The 20896-nt window shown below is 40.9% G+C and overlaps 1 protein-coding gene across 5 annotated transcripts in view; it reads right to left on the reverse strand.

Moving 5' to 3' along the window:
- The window catches only part of NUDT9 (nudix hydrolase 9), a 40591-nt gene extending 21556 nt beyond the window's left edge, over positions 1-19035 (reverse strand). For 2 of the 5 annotated variants that reach the window (XM_068118819.2, XM_068118822.2), the window contains exons 1-5: positions 18184-18259; positions 8689-8774; positions 7573-7612; positions 4921-5127; positions 2750-2857 (exon numbers count right to left, since the gene is read on the reverse strand). In XM_068118819.2, coding sequence (XP_067974920.2) covers positions 2750-2857; positions 4921-5127; positions 7573-7592 — 335 coding nt within the window. In that variant the 5' untranslated portion in view covers positions 7593-7612; positions 8689-8774; positions 18184-18259. Of the gene's footprint in view, positions 1-2749; positions 2858-4920; positions 5128-6063; positions 6166-7572; positions 7613-8688; positions 8775-18183; positions 18260-18543; positions 18674-18916 lie in introns of those variants that run through there. The other 3 variants (XM_068118820.2, XM_078780819.1, XM_068118823.2) reach the window with 3 other exon arrangements.
- Positions 19036-20896: the final 1861 nt, after the last annotated feature.

Consider the following 20896-nt stretch of genomic DNA (forward strand, 5'->3'; position numbering starts at 1 on the left):
AGGATGCAAGGTAAAATTGAGTTATGGAATTAATTGCTTTCAACAATGCAAAGGGTGACAAGATATGGGATTGTAATGGGATTTTAATGGGATAAATATAAAAGATATTTGTTTTTGTCAAGAAAAAGTGACAATTAGCTGAGGAGTCACCGAGGCCAAACTTTAACCTTTGACGGCAGAGAAATTGTGTTCTGACAGCAAAAGACTTCCAAATAATATTTATGGCTGGATTGTTTCAAGAGAAATGACATACTATTTATTTTAATATAAAATTGCTATGAGAAGAAATTATATTTTCGGTGTTGGTGTGACAGTAATTACCGAGAAAAATATATCTGAAGACTTACGGACATAATTTAGGCAAAATATGGCAGAATAGTTGTTGATAGTTTAAGCACATCTCAGAATGCTTGTTGATTTAAATTTCAAAGTCAAATTTTACACCTTCAAGTACTGATGAAATCTCCATTTTTTCACATGCAGTTTTGTTAAAAAACGGATGAAGATGAATAATTGACGATTATTGGAAAAATTTTGATGGGTCTAACTGTGGAAAGTGTTATTAAATCATAGGTAGAGGTTACAAGGAAACTCGGTGTTACTAGGAAACAAAAGTAGACAGACAAGCAAAATGAGTATAAAGACGTTGACCAACCAAGATAATGCATATCTTTGTTGACGTTGACTGTTTATTTCAATTATGGTAGGAATTAATAGAATTGCTATTAAATGAGAATTTTCAATTGGATGTTAAAGCAACGAAGAGTTTTATGGGATTATAAGGTCATATCGCAACATCATGGAAAAGCTAATGTTAATTGTGGGATGTCAGAGGTAATGGTGTAGTTTAATGTTCACACTGTTTGGGAAAATAATGCTCTATGCAACATGATCCTAAAAAGAACCCATCCCTACATCTAAGGATCAGAGAGGGAAGGAATGGAAAATTTGAGGTGTTAAAGTTACGAAACTCAAAATATCTAGGTTTGGATGTGCAGTCATTAAAAGATTGAGTCATTCATTGGTTTGATGATACAAAAGTGTGGGGTATTTAGCATCGCCAGGCTAGCTTATTGGTTTAGGAATGTTTAGAGGTCATTACAATGTGATAATTACTTGTGTGATCATTTGTGATATTTCATGAACAGATATGTGAAATGGATCTAATGTGAGTGTGTATGAGAAAATTTGTTGCAGGATTCCTGGAATGTTCAAGGTCGGACATGATCGTTAGAGAACTTACAGTAAATTTGGTAAAAAGAAGTGACTTTCCATCAAATTTTCACAAAAAATTTCATAGGAAGGAAGAGAATAAATTTGAATTGGAAATTCTGGGAAAATTAAAATGAAAAGACCCTGTATTGGACGAACACGTGTGTTTATGGGGGCATCATGGGGAACAGAACTGAAAGACAATTTTCGGAACAATTGATTTACCAGTTAATGGGAACGCTATGAAAGTCGCATGAAATTTAATGATAACATGACTCTCACATGGAAGTCATAGGATGAAGCTGAAGGGAAAGGTGTACGCTGCATGTGTGAGGGTGTGTGTGTGTGCAACGAAGGTTGGAAAGGGTGGAAATGCGAATGGTTCGATGGATGTGCGGAGTATCATTGAGAGAGAGGAAGACAAATGATGAATTGCGAAAAATGATGGGAATAGAGCCTGTGATTGATGCTGTGAAGAGGAACAGGTTGAGCTGGTTTGGTCATGTGTTGAGGAAGGATGAAAGTGACTGGTTGAGAAGAGTGATGGAAATGAATGTAGAAGGAAGTAGAGGACGGGGAAGACCGAGAAAGACTTGGCCAAAGATGGTGGAAGAAAAAATGCAGGCAAGGGGGTTAACAAGGGGAGATGTAGAAAATAGGGCAAGATGGAGAAGATTGTCATGGGGACCGCAAGGCTAACCCCCGCTCTAGCAGGGAAAATGGCCTTAAAATGCATGTTGTTTGTTTGTTGTTGAACTCCTGAATTGCTGGAAGGAATGAGTTGAAGATTGGTGGTTGCACTCGAGGTGAGCAGTGGGTGGTTTTAGGCAGTTACAAAAAATATATATTCATAATCCCAGTGGATCAGGGTGGGGAGAAGACCCTATTTCTCTCCACATAGACATGTATGCCGTTCTCCCAACCACCGGGAGTGGCACTATTACAAGTCATACAAAATACCCCAATTCTGGGAGAATTAACACGTCGGTAACTCTAGTGTGGTAATAAACCTGTCAAGTAAGGACAGGTTCTTCACTAATAAAGTAAATTATGCAAGATTGACCCCTATGGTAGTTCACATTATTTTGGTTATCTTAAACTCATGGAAGAACTTTACATAGATCACATGAACAACAATAATATTAGCGTATAAGACGACACAGCGTATTTTCAATAAACTACTAAGGACTTAAGTAGGCAAAAAAGACAGAAAACACAATATGTGAGATTTGAATTGTAAGATTCCAGCATCATAACAGAAAAGCTCACGTATCACAGATACAACTGTAGTTGCTAAATGCTTCTCCCCTTTCCTCTCACCACAAAAGGACTACACTTGTGAATCAAATTTAAAAGCAAGCAAAACAAATGGGAAATAAAATACCTTAAATACCATAAAATACCATTGATCCACCATGAATAAAAGAGAACCTGATGCTTCAGGTCCTTACCTATTCTGCACTCCCTAAATTCCATGTTTAACCAATCCCTGTTATGTAAAATGATTCACTGTTTGTGGTGAACAGGCCTCACTTACCTGGGAAGATTTTCGATAACCATGTATTCTCCGGTGTGGCTGCGTCTGTCTACGCTGTGATCCAACTGATTGTACTTTGGCGGCGCTCCATTCCAGTTCGCAAAAGTACTGTGCAATATGTAATATTAAGTCAGTGACCAAGACGTAATGCATTGCACATACAGGGAGTGGACAACAAAAAGGAAACACCTGGGTAAATGAGGGACACCAAGTATTTTGAAAGCAACGGCTTCCACACAGGGGTGGCCCAAGTGTTAATTCAGCAAATTACATCCAAGCATGATTAGGGTCATGCATAAAAATGCTGCACAAGACTGGGTGCCTATAATCTTGTTCTTGTTTTGATTCCTTATTATTTTTTGTATTGTGAAGATGTTTTACCTTGTTTTTTTTAAATAACAAAGGCTGAGGCCATTAAACCTCAGTGACTACGAAAGAGGTGCGATTGTTGGGGCACATTTGGCAGGAGATTCAGTGAAAGACAGTTCAACTTGCTGATGTTTCACAAGCAACATTGTCCAAGGTGATGTCGGCATTTAACTCCGAAGCAAAGTATGGCAACTCTAAAGGAAAACCATCATCAGCAAAGGGCAACAGTGGGTAGAAGCGCAGACTCCAGAATCATGATATCCATGCATTAATTTAAAGTGCAAGGGAAAGCAGGGTCTGTAGATCCTGCAACTTGAGATCAATTGCTTGTAAATTCCAAACTGTGGCACGAGCAGCCAGTTTCATCAAAAACGATCCGCCAAGAAATCCACAGCGCAGGATACCGAAGTCTGCTTTTAGTGCACCAACCGCTCATCACGCCTGGCAATGTATGCTGCGAGTCCAGTGGTGCAAAGAGCACAATCAATGGACTACAGAGCAGTGAATAAATGTGATCCGGTCAGATGAATCATCCTCACCATGTTCTCAATAAACGGTCGAGTGCACGTGTGGTGCCAACCTAAAGAACTCGACAACCCTGGGTGCTTGGTTCCAACAGTGAAGAGTTCTGGTGGTTCTGTGATGTGGTAGCATTTTCCTGGCAAGGTTTGGGAGCAGTCATTCCCTCAGAAGGTAAGCTCAATGCCAATCACTACTCAATGGTACCGAGTGATCATCTTCACCCCATGTTGCAGCATTTCTTTCCTGCTGGGAATGGTGTCTTGGAGGATGACAATGTCCCCATCTACAGAGCATGTGTGGCCGCCCAATAGTTTGATTAGCACGACACTGATGTTATCCATATGTTATGGCCTTCTCAATCACCCGATCTGAACAGAATCGAGCATTTATGGGATATTCTTAAACGACACGTGAGAAAATGTTTCTGGGGTGAAAGGATCGCAACTTCGAGGAGGACGGTTGTCCAGCTGACGATCCGTGTGGTCAATCAATTGCTTACAGGTTAAGGTTCTTACTTTAAATAAGGGAACTATGTGTTGAGGTTTACAATTTAAATGATGTTGAATATAGAATGTTGTGACATGTGTGTGCGCACGCATGTATGTGTGCAATTGCATCAACAGGTCGACGCATGTGGACCCGCCACTCCGAAGTAATGTGCTTCATGAATATCCGAATTGAAAGAAATCGCACTCGAGCAGTTAGAGTGGTTTCCCTAGGTCAGAACCAAAATTCCGCCAGTCTCTTAAAGCGAATGTTAAGAAAAAAATTATATTCCCCCCTCGGGATTAACCAAAGTTAGCCAAAATGGTTTGGGCACGCATGAGACAATGGCATTTATCCCACGACACATATACTTATAGAACAATTTATTGAAAAGAGACAGGATGAAAATGGAGACTCCCGAGATGAAAAGGCACATCGAAAAATGAATAAAGATAAATAAATAACTCAATAACAACACACACTCAATAAACCAAAAGGCACTTTTTTCTTTTTTTTGTATACATGTTCAAGGCTCATGGAAGAGCTAGAGCAGAATGGAATGGGATAAAATGTAAAGGGGGAGAGGGCAACGGCAACAGCAGAGTAGAAGTGAGAGTGAGTGAGATCAAGAGGAAGGTGAGAAGGACATGTGGTGAAATGATATCTTGAAAGTAAAAACAAGGATGGAATACTGAATCATGGCTCAGAATGCATAAAGATAGGGTATAAACAATATTGAGGCTTTATGGGAAGGTCAAGCAACTTGGAAGCATTGTCAGGAGTTCAAAACTAACCTGTAATCAGGGTCTGCCCAAGCAGGCATCCGCAGAACCACAGGTGATGTGTAACTTGGCGGACAGTACTCGGGAAATGGCACAGACCAAGCCACCTTGTCATCGGACACAGGCTGGCGTGAAATGGATGTGCCAGGGTACAGCTCTCCTCGTGCCTTCACGTGTGAGACTAGAGACATGGTCAGCAGATGGAAGCGAACCTGCAACCTTCTCAAAACATTTAAAGAATGGCCATCAGGAATCACCAATAAATTGATACAAGTAACTTTGTATATTCAATTTTACATGAACCAACACATCAAAAACTAGAGCAATGCGACTGTGTCGCCAATATGCCTCCAAAAAGTCCCTGCGTGTGACAACGGGTAGATGCCCTCGTTCACTGTCCTAAAAATAAACGAGTTTGATTTAAATCCCTTTAGCTCTTTTCAAGTATCACATTTTTACCAGAAAGGACAGGTTTCACATTGATCGGGGAAGCTCTTTCGAAGAAGGGATTTAAAAAAAAAAAAGGCTGTCAAGCAAATATGGCTGCCAAACCACACGACCTATGATGTAATCATTTCAAACTATATGCAACAATGGTGTTAGATGACATTTGTAAAATTTTGCATCGATAGGGTAAGCTGTTTCAGAGATATAATTATTTAATATTTTCCTTCAATCTAATATGGCTGCCACACCATGTGACCAATGACGTTTATGTGGTCATCTTTTAATCATCAATGACACACGTAAAGTTTTGAGTCAATCGATTTCGTGGTTTGGGAGAATATGCTTTTTTAACGTTTTAAGTTAAATCCAATATGGCTGCCAAAACATGGGACCGATGATGTCATACATTTAATATTTCAATACAAATGTGTCATAGATCATGTGCACGTAATTTCAGATTTCTAGGATAAAGCATTGAATTAAAACATTTATGGCTGTTATACCACATCACCGATGATGTCATCATTATCATGCTTTTATTCCCCATTGGGAGTACTTGACAATGTGCCATGTTTCAAATTTTTCCATTCGGCAGTTTGCGAGAAATATACTTTGAAATTATTTGCGTTTAGTCGAAGATAGCTGCCTACCATGTGACCTATGACGTCACAATTATCACAAAACATTCTGCATGGATGTCGCTCCTACCCTGAAAGTTTTGTCTCAATCGGACATGTGGTTGCTGAGAAAAACGAGGTTTAGCCCGGATGGATGGACAACCCGAAAACAAAATGCCTCTGGCCACCTCCTGGGGCAGAGGCATAAAAATTCAAAAATTTTAGTAAAATAAGCCCATACATCAGGGATACTTTTATTGCTGCCACAGACTATACTGTAGTCTTCAATCAGTTCCTATTCACCAAATGCTGTTAGCCACTCTAACCTTCAGATTACCATGTATTTGAGCAATTTTCTTCATGTTGTACCATCCTCAAATAGACTGGCTCCTTAAACATGCTTTCAGAAAAACCTTCGCCATGCTAACAATTCTGCGCAGGTTATTTTTGAACACAAAATTAAGATGTTTTCTATCATTCACAATCTCATACAATACAACACTTAAAGGTGACCGATAAAGTACATAAATTTACATCACGGTAGCAAAGCAAAATCAATTGCCATGATTTTGGCATAATTTTCCTCTTTGAATCGCACAACATGCTGGTGATGAGGAAAATGACCTTGTACATTAAATGTTGTAAAAAGCACAGAGAACAAACAGCGAGCAGTCTGTCTACAAGATTCCTCATAAGCAACTCGACGAGCTGACTTTGTGGTCGTATTGGGCCATATAACAAGCTTTCAAACATGACCTTTTCCTCACCAATTCATACTTATAGCACATCTTATTGGAAGTGAACTTTCGAAGTCACCGATGTTTAAAATTAATATAATTGAGTAAAGAGTATTTCGATGCAAGTATGGAAGACATGGAGAAACTAGAACGGCACTGGGTAGAGCGCATACCTCCACCAGGCTGAAACATTTATGGTTTCTATCCCACTGATAGGCCAGATCTGGATTCGGACCTGAACCAAAATCTAAATCGGCTTTTTTTCTTGTCACTAAACCAACTCATCTACCAAGTTTAGTCGTACCTCGTCCATAACTTTTTTAAATATCCTGCTATATATCGTTTTTGACCTTATCTCCCAATGGTGAAGAATCACTTAAAAAATTAAATAATTCTCGTATCCGAATCCATATTCAGATCTTCACCAAAATCTAATCATTTCGTCCTTGTCACATGATCCCGGTCGATCACTGAATTAACGCCAGGGGGGTTGACTCAGCCTGTCATCCTTCTGAGGTCGGCAAATTGAGTACCAGCTCTCTGGTAATTCCCTGTGTGTCGCAAGAGTCGACTAACAGGGTTGGTGGCAGGAAAGGCATCCGGCCGTAAAACATTGCTTCAAAAAGGGGACCATGGTGCCAAAAAAAGGCCAACCCCTGCTCTGCAGGGAAAAATGGCCTCTAAAGGTGGTTCTTGTCACATACACTACCTCTGTGCCAAATTTCGTCCGAATCCGTCCACAACTTTTTGAGATATCCTGCTCAGAGACGGACAGACAGACAGGGGTGAAAACATAACCTCTATCCACCTTCGGTGGCGGAGGTAATGAGCAGGGCGATAGAAACAACTTGGTTTCACATTACCTGTTACATGCAGACAGCATTAAGTGAACGTTCAGCAATCCTGCCAAAAAAAAGTTTTAAAACATTACATGTCAGATGCACAGCACATGTTAATACTTTTCCACAAACAGTCATGATGAGAATAGCATAGGGTAAGAGATAATTTAATTAGATCAGTTCACTATTTCCTCGCATGTGAGTTCAGATTAGCATTCCTGTTAATTCCCCCAATTAGCATTGCCAGAGATCTAGGGCAGAATTTACAAAAGGCGTTTAGTGAGTGTCTTGCTAACACCCACGGTGACAAATGACAAAAACATAGTTGTACGCACACAGCCAATCGCACGTCTAAACAGCAATTTACGAAGGGAGATTAACATCCGTTTAGTTGTGTGCGTCTAAACAGCCGATTAGCCTGGAATACACCGCCCATACCTCCAACATTCAATTGAAACGATGCACTTGCATAGAATCGCAGCACCACGGACAATTGCTGGAGGGGATTCAGCGCATTGCTTCTCGGTTGATCCAGATAATTTTGCTCTAGGTTTACCACCATTATCTTTTCACTTGCCTTCACTTCAAAGCAGATTTAAACCACTTTAGGGCTGCATTCGAGAGAAATTGCAAAGAAACTGCGTACGAGTGGCCATTTTGATTCCTAGCATCTCCCAGGCAACGCTAACAGGGAAAGTCGTGATTGACCAGAAAGGCACGAGGCAGTGCAAAAGGGGAAACAGCGCCAGGCAGGAAGCCATTTTATGAGAGCGAATTACTTACCAATGCGACTTAATTGGATCTGAAACATTCGTGATCAAATGCAGAATCTAATGATATAAAGATTTTAGTCAGAACATTGAGAAGTTGTATCTCATTTCCAGGTGCCTTATATCCTGCAAAATGAACTAGGCCCATCATGCCTGCACATTTCTGCCAACATCCATGTATCACCCTATCCCGTTTCTAGGTACCTATCCAATTCCAGTTGTTTCACATCGTTGTTGTTTCGTTTCACAATGTTGTTTCACATCGATGTCTGGCATCATTACTCAACTCCTCAATAGACCTATACTCATATGACATTAATACGAAATGGAAGAAAATTATGAAAATAATATAGCATGCATTTGCTTTCACCTCAATCATGTTTTCACCACACTTAAAATGGCAGATGCAGAAGTGACCAGAAGTCGCGTCCTTCCATATGTGCCACCAACTACACACTGCGTGATGAGGTGAAAAAGAAGGGATTGGGAGGGGGGAAAAGAAGGTTTGTGTCATTGATGTTAACATAAATAACATCATGCTTATCTGCTCTGCCAACATTGGTGTATTATAGGCCTACTTTTGTTCATACAACGTGACAGCCATCCTCCACAAAAACAGCCACATCACTAATCTAGCCAGACGTCAGCTGGTTGTAGGCATCCCAACTTTTCCATGCCCTCACGTCCTCTAGGATGTAAATACTTTTAGTAAACACAAGATAATTCACTATATCTGTACATAAAATGGTTGAAAAGTTTGTCTCACTTCTGGACCGTATTGCTACCACTCAGCAGTATAAAAACATTAATTCAGCTCCGGGCTTCTCTATTGCTGTAATCAAGTGATGTTGATGACATTGCACAGATTGCTCTTCTTGGTAGGTATGTGAATTCCAGAGGACCCTAAGAGGAGCTTGTTGAATTGTTACCCCTCTAAGGCCAAACAAAGGGAGAAAATAGTTTTGTCAACGATTGGTGATTGCCTAAAGGCAAAACAAGAAAAACGTCATGCAGAGCATGATACTTGCAAATTCTGCCCCCTTCATCCCCAAAATAGTTGCCATGGATACATCAAGTTGTCCATTTAATTAAGAATAAAATGGACTATCTTAATCAAAGCTTGATTCAATCGGATGAAAATTGCTGATTTTAGAAGTGTGACCTTGAGTTGATCTTTAAAAATAGTTGGTTTCCCAATTCAGTGAGGCACTATGCAATTGCTGTTTAATTTTCAACTCCTTCGGATGAAAATTGATGATTTTGGAAGTCTGACCTTGAATTGACCTTTTGACCACAAAAAATGTTGTTTTCCCAAATTAGTGACTCAATATGCAAATGCTGTTCAATTTTCAAGTCAATTGGATGAAAAATGACCATTTTATAAATCTGACCTCAAGATGACATTTGATTTTTGACCTCAAAATCAATAGGCCTCTTCCTTATGACCATCGTGATCGTGAAGATCGGTTTAAAATTGTGACCTGGAGGTGAGTGACAAACAGACAAACAAACAAACAGATGGACAGAATAACAAACTCAACTGACCAATATACTTGAAAAATCTTCGATTTTGCAAGTAATAAACTGGAGTGAAAGCTGCGGCATGAAATAAACAAGAGTGAGAACTGCTTTGCAATACACGTCCCCTACCAGTGATATTTTCTGTTCCAAAAAGGTAGTCGTGATATTTTCTGGTCTAAAAAGGGAAAAACTCTGTGAAAGATTGATGAAACGCCCTGAAACTCGAACTTGTTCTATAACTTACCATAATAAAGCCATGTACCAAGTTTCAGTTGAATATATTGTTACGGCCCGCGGATAAGATGTTGTGTTTGCCGAGCGGAGGCCCCGCGGTCGTACAGTTTCCCCGATTCACCCGATCCCCGAACGTTGGCCAGATCGCGCCACAGATATTCAATAGGGAAAAGACTAAGGCGACACGGATGTGAAGAAGAAGCAGACAAAAAGGTTGGAAATACGAATATAATTTATTTACTATTTACAGGCTCAAAGAAACCAAGGAGAAGGAAAGATAATAAAATAAAATAGACAGAGGGACGGACCAGAAGGATACAGTGAAAATCGCTAGCTTACCTATGCAGTCTTAATTAACCCAGGACAGAACAAACAGAACAAACTCACGTACACAAGAAGGATGGAATGGCAGGAATGAATGCTGGAAGGAGGAATGGGAAGGTTCAGCTGGGGCAGATGGTTCGGGCTTGATCCCGCACGGGACGTCGGCTGGACCTCGACGACCACCGATGCCACCGCTATCTGGTTCCCGCGGGGTAACGGGTTGAAGCTGCCTGGTGGAGTCAACGCTGCTTCTCTGGCTCACCTCAGGACGCATCTGCCGTCTCTGGCGCAACTGCTAGTAATTGACCTTGAACCTTCTCTCCCTTAAAAGCTCATCTGGATCTTCTTACGCAGTACCTTGCACGCGCGCTTTTATAACGCCTCCGGCGATTAAGCCGCCGGCCTTCAGGACACGCCCATCGGTGTGCTCACCTCGGCCATGGTTGGTCGCGCGACCCTCTGGCTCCGCCCTTGATGACGACGGGCGGGCACGCCTTTCTTCCCCGACCCAAGCACATGTTCAATGGTGGTTTTGGAGGGGATGTAATTGGCAAATTGAGGCTTGGCCATGACGAAAGGGGAAATGGAGGTTTTTGGGAATGGGAATGAAGAATGAAGGGAATCTATCTTATTTCACTTGGTGCAATGGAGTGTCATTTTAATGGAAGACAAAGCCTTAACCTAATACACAGAATAAGGAAATAAACTACTGAACAGGGATATTATAGTGTCCTTCAATGTATGCTTTATGGAATTAACTACCGGAACGCCCTTTGACCTTTATACACACTGGAGCAAGGAGGGCTCAGACTAAAACAATAATTCACAACCATTTACTATACAATACAACACAATCAAAAAAAACTCAATCCTCATATCCGCAACAATATTAAAGGGTATGGGGAAAAAAACTCTGAAAAACCACAGGTGGGAAGGACGGACGGACGGACGAACAAACAGGCGGAGAGCAAACCTGCAGTCCCCTCCGGTGAAACCAGTAGGGGACTAATAAGCACCAGCCATATCATCTGTCGTGATTGATGGGGCACAGAGTATGAAAGGGGCACACAATGGGGTTCTCACTCTGTTGCATGAAACGCTGGATCATCATGCGATATTGTTTCACTGCATAGTTCATCAAGAAGCAATCTATACACAAACGTTTCCACCTCAGATCACCGCAGTGATGACCCGAGTTATACAGATAGTTAACAAAGAATGGCAACGTTTTGCAGCCTGCCTGGAAGAAGTGAAGGTCTTTACGCAGGAAAATGGCTGTGAATACGCAGAACTTACAGATCCTCACTGGCTACAGAAACTTCACTTTATGGTAGACGTCCCCTCACCTGTGCATTTACCCAAGCACCAGAAATGACATTTCCATCAGTGCTAATAAGCAACAAAACCAGATACGGAAGTCTGCCTAAATGTCGGGAATGATGGCATTGTCTTTCTGTTTGCAGACTCCATAATTAAATAAATCATCAAGCCTGCCATGTTCACACTAGGTAATCTCGCAAGGTTCCAGGTCCATTCACTGAAGTACGGGCAGCAAGATATCAACTTTTTGTGACCTGTTGATCAGAAAGTTCTCAAACACTTTAGTTGTGCAGAGGCACACCGCTTTCTCTCAGATACTTTCAAGGCTCTCATGTCTCAGGTTTCTTTCCAAGTATTTTCAGCTTATTTTAGAAGCTTTATGAGCCATTTTAGGTAACAATCCTTATCTGAAAACCACACTATACATTCACTGCCCCAGTGACCATTGTTGCTAGGGGTTTCTGCGCATGCGTGCCGAGCATTCTGGGATGGATTACGCAATTCTGAAAGTCACGTATTCAATATGGTACACACCTGCCACTTCTCCAAACTCCTTAAACACATCAATTTTCTGCACCAATTTCACCTTTTCCAGCCAGACAAATGTCAGTTACTGTGGAAATTTTCCAGAGATCCAACTGTGAACACTCCTTTACCAAAGAATGGGCGGAGATGGCACATTTACAACAAAAAACTCCAAGCTGCATGTGACGTCATTGATTGAGCAATCGATTAGGACCTTGCCTTCTGGTGACGTCTTGTGATTGCCATAGGATGACAGTACCACATTTATTTATTGTAGGTTCTTCTTCATTGGAAGTTGTTGATAAAGACGAGGCAGCACATTGCACTCAGGTCTAGTACCAAATTTGAGGTTTATGGCCTTGCCATTTACCTCCCACTTGGTTAGCCAAGCCTTCTTACTAGAATGCACTTTCACAGTCAGCTGACTAATAAGCAATCCCCTTCAATCGGAGTGATCACTGTCAACACCTCCTTAGGCTCGAGATGTGACTTTCTGTAATGCATGCATCTTCTTCCTGCGGTTTTTGCACATTTTGGAGAAATTATTTTCACTTTCACATGTGACAGGTTTCATTTTCTATACTTTCTACAGTTATACAGCTGTGATGTCTCCAGGAAAAAGTTTCGTTCTCTGCACGGAAACAACGGGTATAGACTTAACAGCGACAATTCTCATTTCCTTCAGCTGTAGGTTCTTTGAACTCCATTTTTTTTAAATTGCCTTCCTTAAGTCTGTGACAAACTGATCAATTGTTTCTGGCAAGTGCTGGGAGCACTTCCAGAAGTTACACCTCTCAAACAAGGTGGTTTTCCGAGGATTGCAGTATTTCTTCAGAACGTCTTCCAGTTTGTTGTTGTCTTCTCAATTCAAGGTGTTAAACACTTCCAGAGCATCCGCCCCGATACAATGGAGGAGAATAGCGAGTTGCACATCTTCAGTCTTGCTGTTGGCCGACATGGCCTTCAAGTAAAACATTGTTGTTCCCAGCATTTGCAGTTTTCACTTACATTTCCGTCAAGACAAAGAGAATCCGGAAGTTTAAATTGCTCCATTCAGGATAGTTCACCGCTGTCACCATGTAATGTTCACAGCATGATATAAACAGACATTCCCGTGTGAAAGACGAATTACCTCCTCCACCGAAAGTGGACTAAGGTTATGTTTTCACTCTTGTCTGTTTGTCTGTGAGCAAGATATGTAAAAAGGTTAAGCATGGATTTGGACAAGATTTGGTGCACATTTTGGGTGTGTTACAACAATGAATGAATATCTGAATGATCGTTTTAAGGCCATTTTCCCCGCTAGAGCGGGGGTTAGCCTTGCGGGCCCCATGGGCTCATGGTTCCCTGTTTGAGGCAATGTTTTTATGGCCGGATGCCCTTCCTGATGCCAACCCTTGGTCACCTCTTACGATGCACAGGAATACGGTGTACCTATTCTAAATCAGGGTACACACCGTGATCATTCGTCCCAGCAAGCTGGTACTCAATTTGCTGTTACGTGCTCCTCCCCGGCCCCCTGGTCACGGTGTACCTCCGAGCCCCGAGACGAGTCACGGCAGAAAAATGTGTTATTCTGTGTGTCAAAGATCAACGGAGAAGCCACCCAAATTGTTACTCACAAACAAATATTGTATTAAGATCACACAAGAATAACAGTACAACAATAGTATTCAAAAGTACAATCAACATGTCCTATGATGGTACCATCAGTTTTGTAATATATAACTCACTGTGCTCCAAGTGAGTGAAACAAGAACATTCCCCAATGTCTCTTATTCCTGGCTTCAAAACGAAGTTGATTCGCTCCAGCGATCGCCAGAACGATGTCCAATCGAGACCAGAATCCCGTGCGGATGGCAAGTACAGTCACACTGCCGAAGCTGTACAAAGGCGCCCTCAAGGTGACTGGGAAATCCAAAGGCGCCCTCAAGGCGACTGGGAAATCCAAAGGCGCCCTACAGGCGACGGAGAGATCACACCCTCGGGTATGGACGAAGTACCTTCAAAAAGCCACGTCACACACACACCCCAGATCGACGTCTGAATGCGGTGAAAATGGTCGAAAAGAGACGAAACCGCGAGCGAAGCAAAAGTCCTGCGCGAGTCAAAATGGCCGACGACCCGCTCTTGAGACGTAACGGCCCGGCGATAATTCTCCTCGGAATCCACCGCCAAAAACCTGACACGCAGGTTGATCGGTCACAGCGATGACAACTGTCACAGGAATCCCTTTCCCGAAAACCCAAAAGTTCGCTAGTGGCTCTTGCTCGCCAACGTTCACTTCAGAACTCGGAGCGACTCGGCTTTCTTGTCCGACTCACTCCCTCCGCCCTCTTTTCTCCCCTTCCTCTTCGTCGTCCGGTTCCCGATCCGGTTTCCTGTTTTTTTTAACATTAACTTTTTACCTTTTGAAAACAGTTCATGAACAATAAACCTTTTGAACACAGTAATAGTACATGGAATCAGAAATATCTACAGTGGATGCAAACCACCACAACGGAAGTGACGAATCCGTAACAGTTGAAATATGTTGAAAAAGTCAAAACTTTACATGGGGTGTACTTACTTTTTCACGTGACTATAATTTCAGAGAAGAAAGCAAATATCTATTTTGGGGGGTCAAACCTGGATCCAATTTGACCCCGCGAAACCCCCTTAGATCCCGATTTTTTTAATGCCGTGAACAAACTTTAGTCACAACACAACTAATATCATTTGTGCAAAATTTGGTCGCAATCCCATCAGCGGTTTCGGAGAAAACGTTTCAAGTGTTTACGGATGGACTGATGACGCGCCATCGCATAAGCTCCACTGAACTTCGTTCCATGTGAGCTAAAAAAAAGAAAAGGCCTGGACAGACAGATAGACAAAAGATGGGCAATTGCAAAATCCCGTCTTTCACTGTGTAGCGGATGGGGAAAAAGAGGCCGGGGGAGTTGAGGCGGGAATGGTTGTCTGCTCTCAAAGCGGAATTATATACTTAGCATAAGCATTATGAGATAAAATAAATAAAACAATACCACTAACCTTTTGAAATACCTGAATTGGTAGTTGATCCGCCATGAATAAAAAGAAGAATTAAGGTTTCGAGCTTTACCCTTCGCCAGAACAAAGGAGAAGAGAATGGGGCAGGTATCGGTGCGGAATAAATTTCACATATAACGTCATTACTGACATGCTGGGGGCGAGGAACGCCGGTTGGACCGAGGTGTACTCGTCATATGTGATGTATTGCCCAGAATAAAAACGTCAAGTGACAAGTTGATGAAGGCAGGGTAAGAGGAGGAGAAAGAGGAAGCGAAAGAACGGCGGTGGAATGAGAAGTCGAAGAAAGAAAGGAAAAGGAAAAAAGAAAGGAGAGAAAGAAAGAGAGAGAAAGAAAAGGGAGAGGAGGAGGATAGAAGGGTGGGTTGAGGTGGGAGGGAGAGCAAGGCGAAAGTGGAAACGGGAAGTGGAACATGAGGAGGAAGGCTGAGGATTGAAAAATAAATAAACAAGTACACATACATTCAAAGTACACCGCCCCATGCCAAATAATTAAATATGCTGCAGCGCGGCATTGCCGGGGCGCCTCTGGCGCCCGGCAATACCGCAGTGCAGCTCATTAAGGCTGCATTGGGAGGGAGGGGTGTACACTAATTGATTGATTAATTGTATAATTAAAATCAATAAAAGATTATCACAAAATATTTTCATAATCAATTGGCTAATCGCATAACTAAACCACTAGTGCTTCATCCGAAGATGTATCTTTTAGAAATTTAATTAAATAAGTCATTTATAAAAAATTAAATAATTAATTGATTACTCAATAAATAATTAATCGATTAATCAATAAATAATTAATAGATGAAATGATTAATCAATAAATCAAAAATATCCTTGATAGCCACATCACTTGGTCACTCATGTCCAAATATTAGCTTTCCAGCTCAAAAGGTGCCTGAGATATTGGCCAAATGAGAAAGAAAATAAATAAATGATTAATAATGAAAATAAATAAATAATAATCATAAAAAATTAAATTATTAATCAATTTGGTCAGAGAACACATAAACTACCACTATTTCATCAGAATCTGTAACTTTAAAAAAAAAAATTTTTTTGTCATTAATCGAATAATTAAATAATTAATCGATTAATTGATTAATTAATAAATCAAAAATATCCTTTGCAGCCAAATCACCTGGTCATTGGCATGTCCAAATATCAGCTTCCTAACTCAAAAGGTGCCTGAGTTAATAATGGTCAGAAGAGAAATGAAATTTAATTAATTAAATAAGTACTTAATTAAACGCTAATAATTAAATAACTCCTCAATTAATTGATTATTCAAAAAACAAAAAATACCGTATTTGACAAAGGACTTGCTCACTACTGTGCCGAAATTTCAGCTTCCTAGCTCAAAGGATGGCTGAGATATCGTCCGGACAACCAAGAAAGAAAACAAACAAACAAACAACCAAGAAAACAAACAAACAAGAAACCAGAGTGAAAACTGAGTACTCTCTTTCAGCGTGCGTCACTGCCGAGCCCCCTTCGGTGCCCAGCAATGACGATTTGCAATGCCTGGAGATGGCATAGGAAAGGAGCGGTGTACAATAAAAGGGGGGGAGGTGTGAAGAATGACTATATGAAAGCATGCTAATGAAGAGAAAGAACAAAAATTCATTCAAACCATTTGGTACAGGTGTGTGCCAGGTTTGTGGATGAAATACTGTTCTTTGAGTTTCCGGGAGTCATTTCCGGGAGCCATGGTGGCATATCACACCACAGACAGACAGACACGTGATGAATAGCGTCTCCTGTCTGCTTGAAGTGAAGAGAGGCCTGTTTATGAACATCATCATTATTAGCTCTGACATCATCGAGGTGTTCTCTAAAAAGTCTCCAAGCCTTCGTCCAGTTTCACTAACATAAATTTTATTGCAAAGTGAACATAGAATACAGTAAATTACATTGAAAGTGATACAGGTGAAATGATCGTTGATATTGGGGGCGTGTGTGCTTTGGTCCCAATATTCATATTGATATTGTGGGGTTGATAAAATCACAGGTATTACAACAACCGCGCAAACATTTGAATGTTCCAGGTGCTAGATTGGAAGGTAGTGCGATTTTGACCAGAAAATTTCACAAAGTTTTGTCTCGTTTGAATGAAAAAAAAAAAGTGGTTGAGAAAATATGGAAGTGGTTTCTGTGTCGTTCCGTAGGATTCTAAAGTTTTCTGGATGATTATTTTAACTGCGAGGCTGTTGGGATGGTACATCCATGGTACATGATGACATTATAAGATACGTGACACAAAGACAAAAGTTGTGGGTGAGGGTGAGAGGAAGAAAGCAATAAAGTGCATGGAAAGAGGGGAAGAGGAGAGGAGTGCATACAAAAATTACACTTGCATACATAATATGTAGATAGCCCCTTTCTGGATTGCAAAAATGTACAGGATATGCCAGAACTTGATGATGTTTGCCACTAGTTACACCCACATTAATTTTGCCGTCTGTATGCCCCCTCAAACGTATACCAATCAGAGCTGAGGATTTGGTCACATGACTGGGTGATGTGATTACGTCTGATGTCATTACGGTGGCACGCCTCTACAAATGAGCCATCGTTCGTTTATAACTACAAGTACAATGAAGTAAACGAGGGTGTAACAGTTTACGTTTCTCAGGTAAATGACGTAGTTATACCTATAAAAACATCATAATAATAGTCGTAATCGTACGTTGCGTTGTTCTTGCTTTTCCCAATCACTGAATCAGATGGCACCATTTAGTCAGGAAATATTAATGGATTTCCAATCAATTTGATTTTGAATGTCATCACTGCTGCTCCATCACAAAAATGAGTAGGGTGTGACTATGAAGCAAACAACGAGGTAATTCAGAACAAACAAACAAATTTTGAACAATTAGACGTCAAAACGCACCGTCTTTCCAATGTCTGAAAGAAACGTCACCGTTCAAGTTCAATTCAACACTTGCCGGAAATACGCCGAGTCCGTCAAAGAATTACGAAGTCGAGATTAGTTAATTTGTTGGAGATAAATAAAAAATCCAAAATCTTAAACATCAGATATTTTAAATTAAAATTAACATTTTCGAGCGCCTGACCGGAAAAAGAAAAAAGGGGAGCGGGATAAATTACCACCCGAGCTAATAATAAGGAGGATACATTATCAGTGCGCCAGAATAAAATCAATGGTTCGGTATTTACCGTAAAGGATCACAGATAACTCAAACCATTTTATTCTTATACTCTCGTCAAATTAGGTGAAAACATTGCTCACCCGATAACCGCTAACAGAACACGCCCCTGGTGTCGGGCCTGGAGCCTCGATGGCGTTGTGTCCTGCGTGAAGTGCTCCACACAAAGTTCCAAAACCACAAGATGAAGAAGAAGAAGAATAAGGTAGAGCTGAAGAAGATGCAGCAGACATATTAAAAGAAGAAGAAGAAGCAAACGCAAAAAGAATATAGTGGATAAGACTATGAAGAAGAATCTATAGCGCTCGTGTTCTCTGTATGGAAAAAAAGTACATCTCCCAGATGTTTTTTATAATAATTATGGATGCTGTTTTATTACAAAGATAGAAAGACCGAGAAACTGTATTGTTATAAATTATTATGTTAAAGCGCGATGCTGCGCACGCTAATGCTTACGCAAAGAGCAAGCGGACAACGCGGTTCATAAAAGAGTCTTTATTCAAAGTACTCAAACTGCAGCACTAAGCTGCTCAGGGCTGCGCGCTCCGCGCATATCGTGAGGCCACGCCTCTCTCCCTGGCGTGGCCCATCCCCACTTGGTGTGCGGGGTGATGTCACCGCGTCAGTGCTTTCGTGTCCGCCACAATGTACATAATACCTTTAAGTAGGGTGCAAATTCGGATTAGAAATCCTTAAATGGCAGTGACGTCATATAACACCCATTAATTATAAACACACCCTGATAGTTGCTCATTGTCTTACTCATTTTCTATGGATACAGTAAAAGGTGTGCGACAATATGTTGGTTTTAAAATTGTGTTGAATTACCTGCATATATGTACTGGTTTTATTACCCTGCGCGCACAAAGCGAAAAGTGGGGTTAAGCAATTGGTTTATTTTGTCTGTCTGTCTGACTGTCTGTCTGTTTGTCTCTCTGTCTGTCTGGCTATACAAACGTCAGTTTATAATCGAGGAACAATTTAATTCCAATTGAATGTTATATTTACCTCCGTCTCCGGAGGTTGTTTTCACCCCTGTTTGTCTGTCTGTCTGTCTGTTTGTCTGTCTGTCTGTTTGTCTGTCTGTTTGTGAACAGGATATCTCAAAAAGTTGTTTTGTCAAAAATACTTCATATCTCAATATCTCATATTTTTGTCATATCTCAAAAAAAAAAATTGTCAACAAAATTTGGTGGATAAGTTGGGTGTGTCACAAGGACGAAATGATTAGATTTTGGTGAAGATCCGAATCCGGATCTGGATCAGAGAATTTTTTTTTAAGGGATTCAATCTTGAAATTGACCTTGTGTCTGGTGGATTTTAATTGTTTGTAACAAATTTCAGTTTATATTTTGCATAACCGGCTGTAAGCTTCCCATGATACACAGATCCTTGAAGCAAAGCTTTGGCCTTCCAATTTTGAGGATGCCCTCATCTAGAACTCCATAAAGGATCGATTTTGGCAGAAGCTCGTCATCCATATGGACCACCTGCCCAAGCCACCTCAAGCTTCACCGCTTCAGCGTCGCCATGATACTAACTGATTTAGCCATGCATGGTCAAAACTTCTGTGTCAGGAATGTTGTCTTGCCAGTTTTACCCCAAGGATCTCCCAAAGGCATGTAGTTACAATGTGATGGAGTCTGTTGTTGCACTGTGTCTATTGTTGCAACAGTTGTTGCACTGTGACATCTTCATTGGTTTATTTTTAGTCATAGTGACACCAAACTTGTCAAATGCTTTAGAGAAAGCATCAAAGATTTCTTGTAATCCAATGATTGAATAGGAAACAAGGGCGGAATCGTCAGCGAAAAACAGCTCACAGAAAGGAGTATTCCTATCATATTCCTGGCATTCAAGTGAGAAAGATTGAAGGGATTTGCATCACATCTTGTGCGAATGTAGAAACCCTCATTCATTCCACCAATTGCATATGACAACAGACAGGAAACTCGAGCAATGTGACTGTGTTGCCAATCTACCTCCGTGTAGTTCCTGCACGTGACAACGGGGAGATGCCCTCGTTCACTGTCCTAAAAATAAACAAGTTTAATTTAAATCCCTTCAGCTGTTTTCAAGTATCCCATTTTTACCAGACAGGACATGTTTCACATCGATCGGTGAAGCTGTTTCGAAGAAGGTTTAAAAAAAAAACATATCAGCTTTCAAGCTAATATGACTGCCATACCACATGACATATGACCTTTAAAATGTACAATCTGCATATGTAGGGGTAAGGGATAACGTTTGTGAAGTTTCGTGTTGATCAGATAAGGTTTGTTTTTCTATCCAAGGTGGCTGTCAATCCACGTGACCTATGACGTCATCATTTTCAAACTGTATGCAGCAATTGTGTTAGATGACATTTTAAATATCGCATTGATAGGGTAAGCAGTTTCAGAGATATAATTATTTAATCTTTTCTTTCAATCCAAT

This window comes from Myxine glutinosa, chromosome 6 (assembly GCF_964187855.1).
Source record: "Myxine glutinosa chromosome 6, kmMyxGlut1.1, whole genome shotgun sequence".
NCBI classification, from domain to species: domain Eukaryota; kingdom Metazoa; phylum Chordata; class Myxini; order Myxiniformes; family Myxinidae; genus Myxine; species Myxine glutinosa.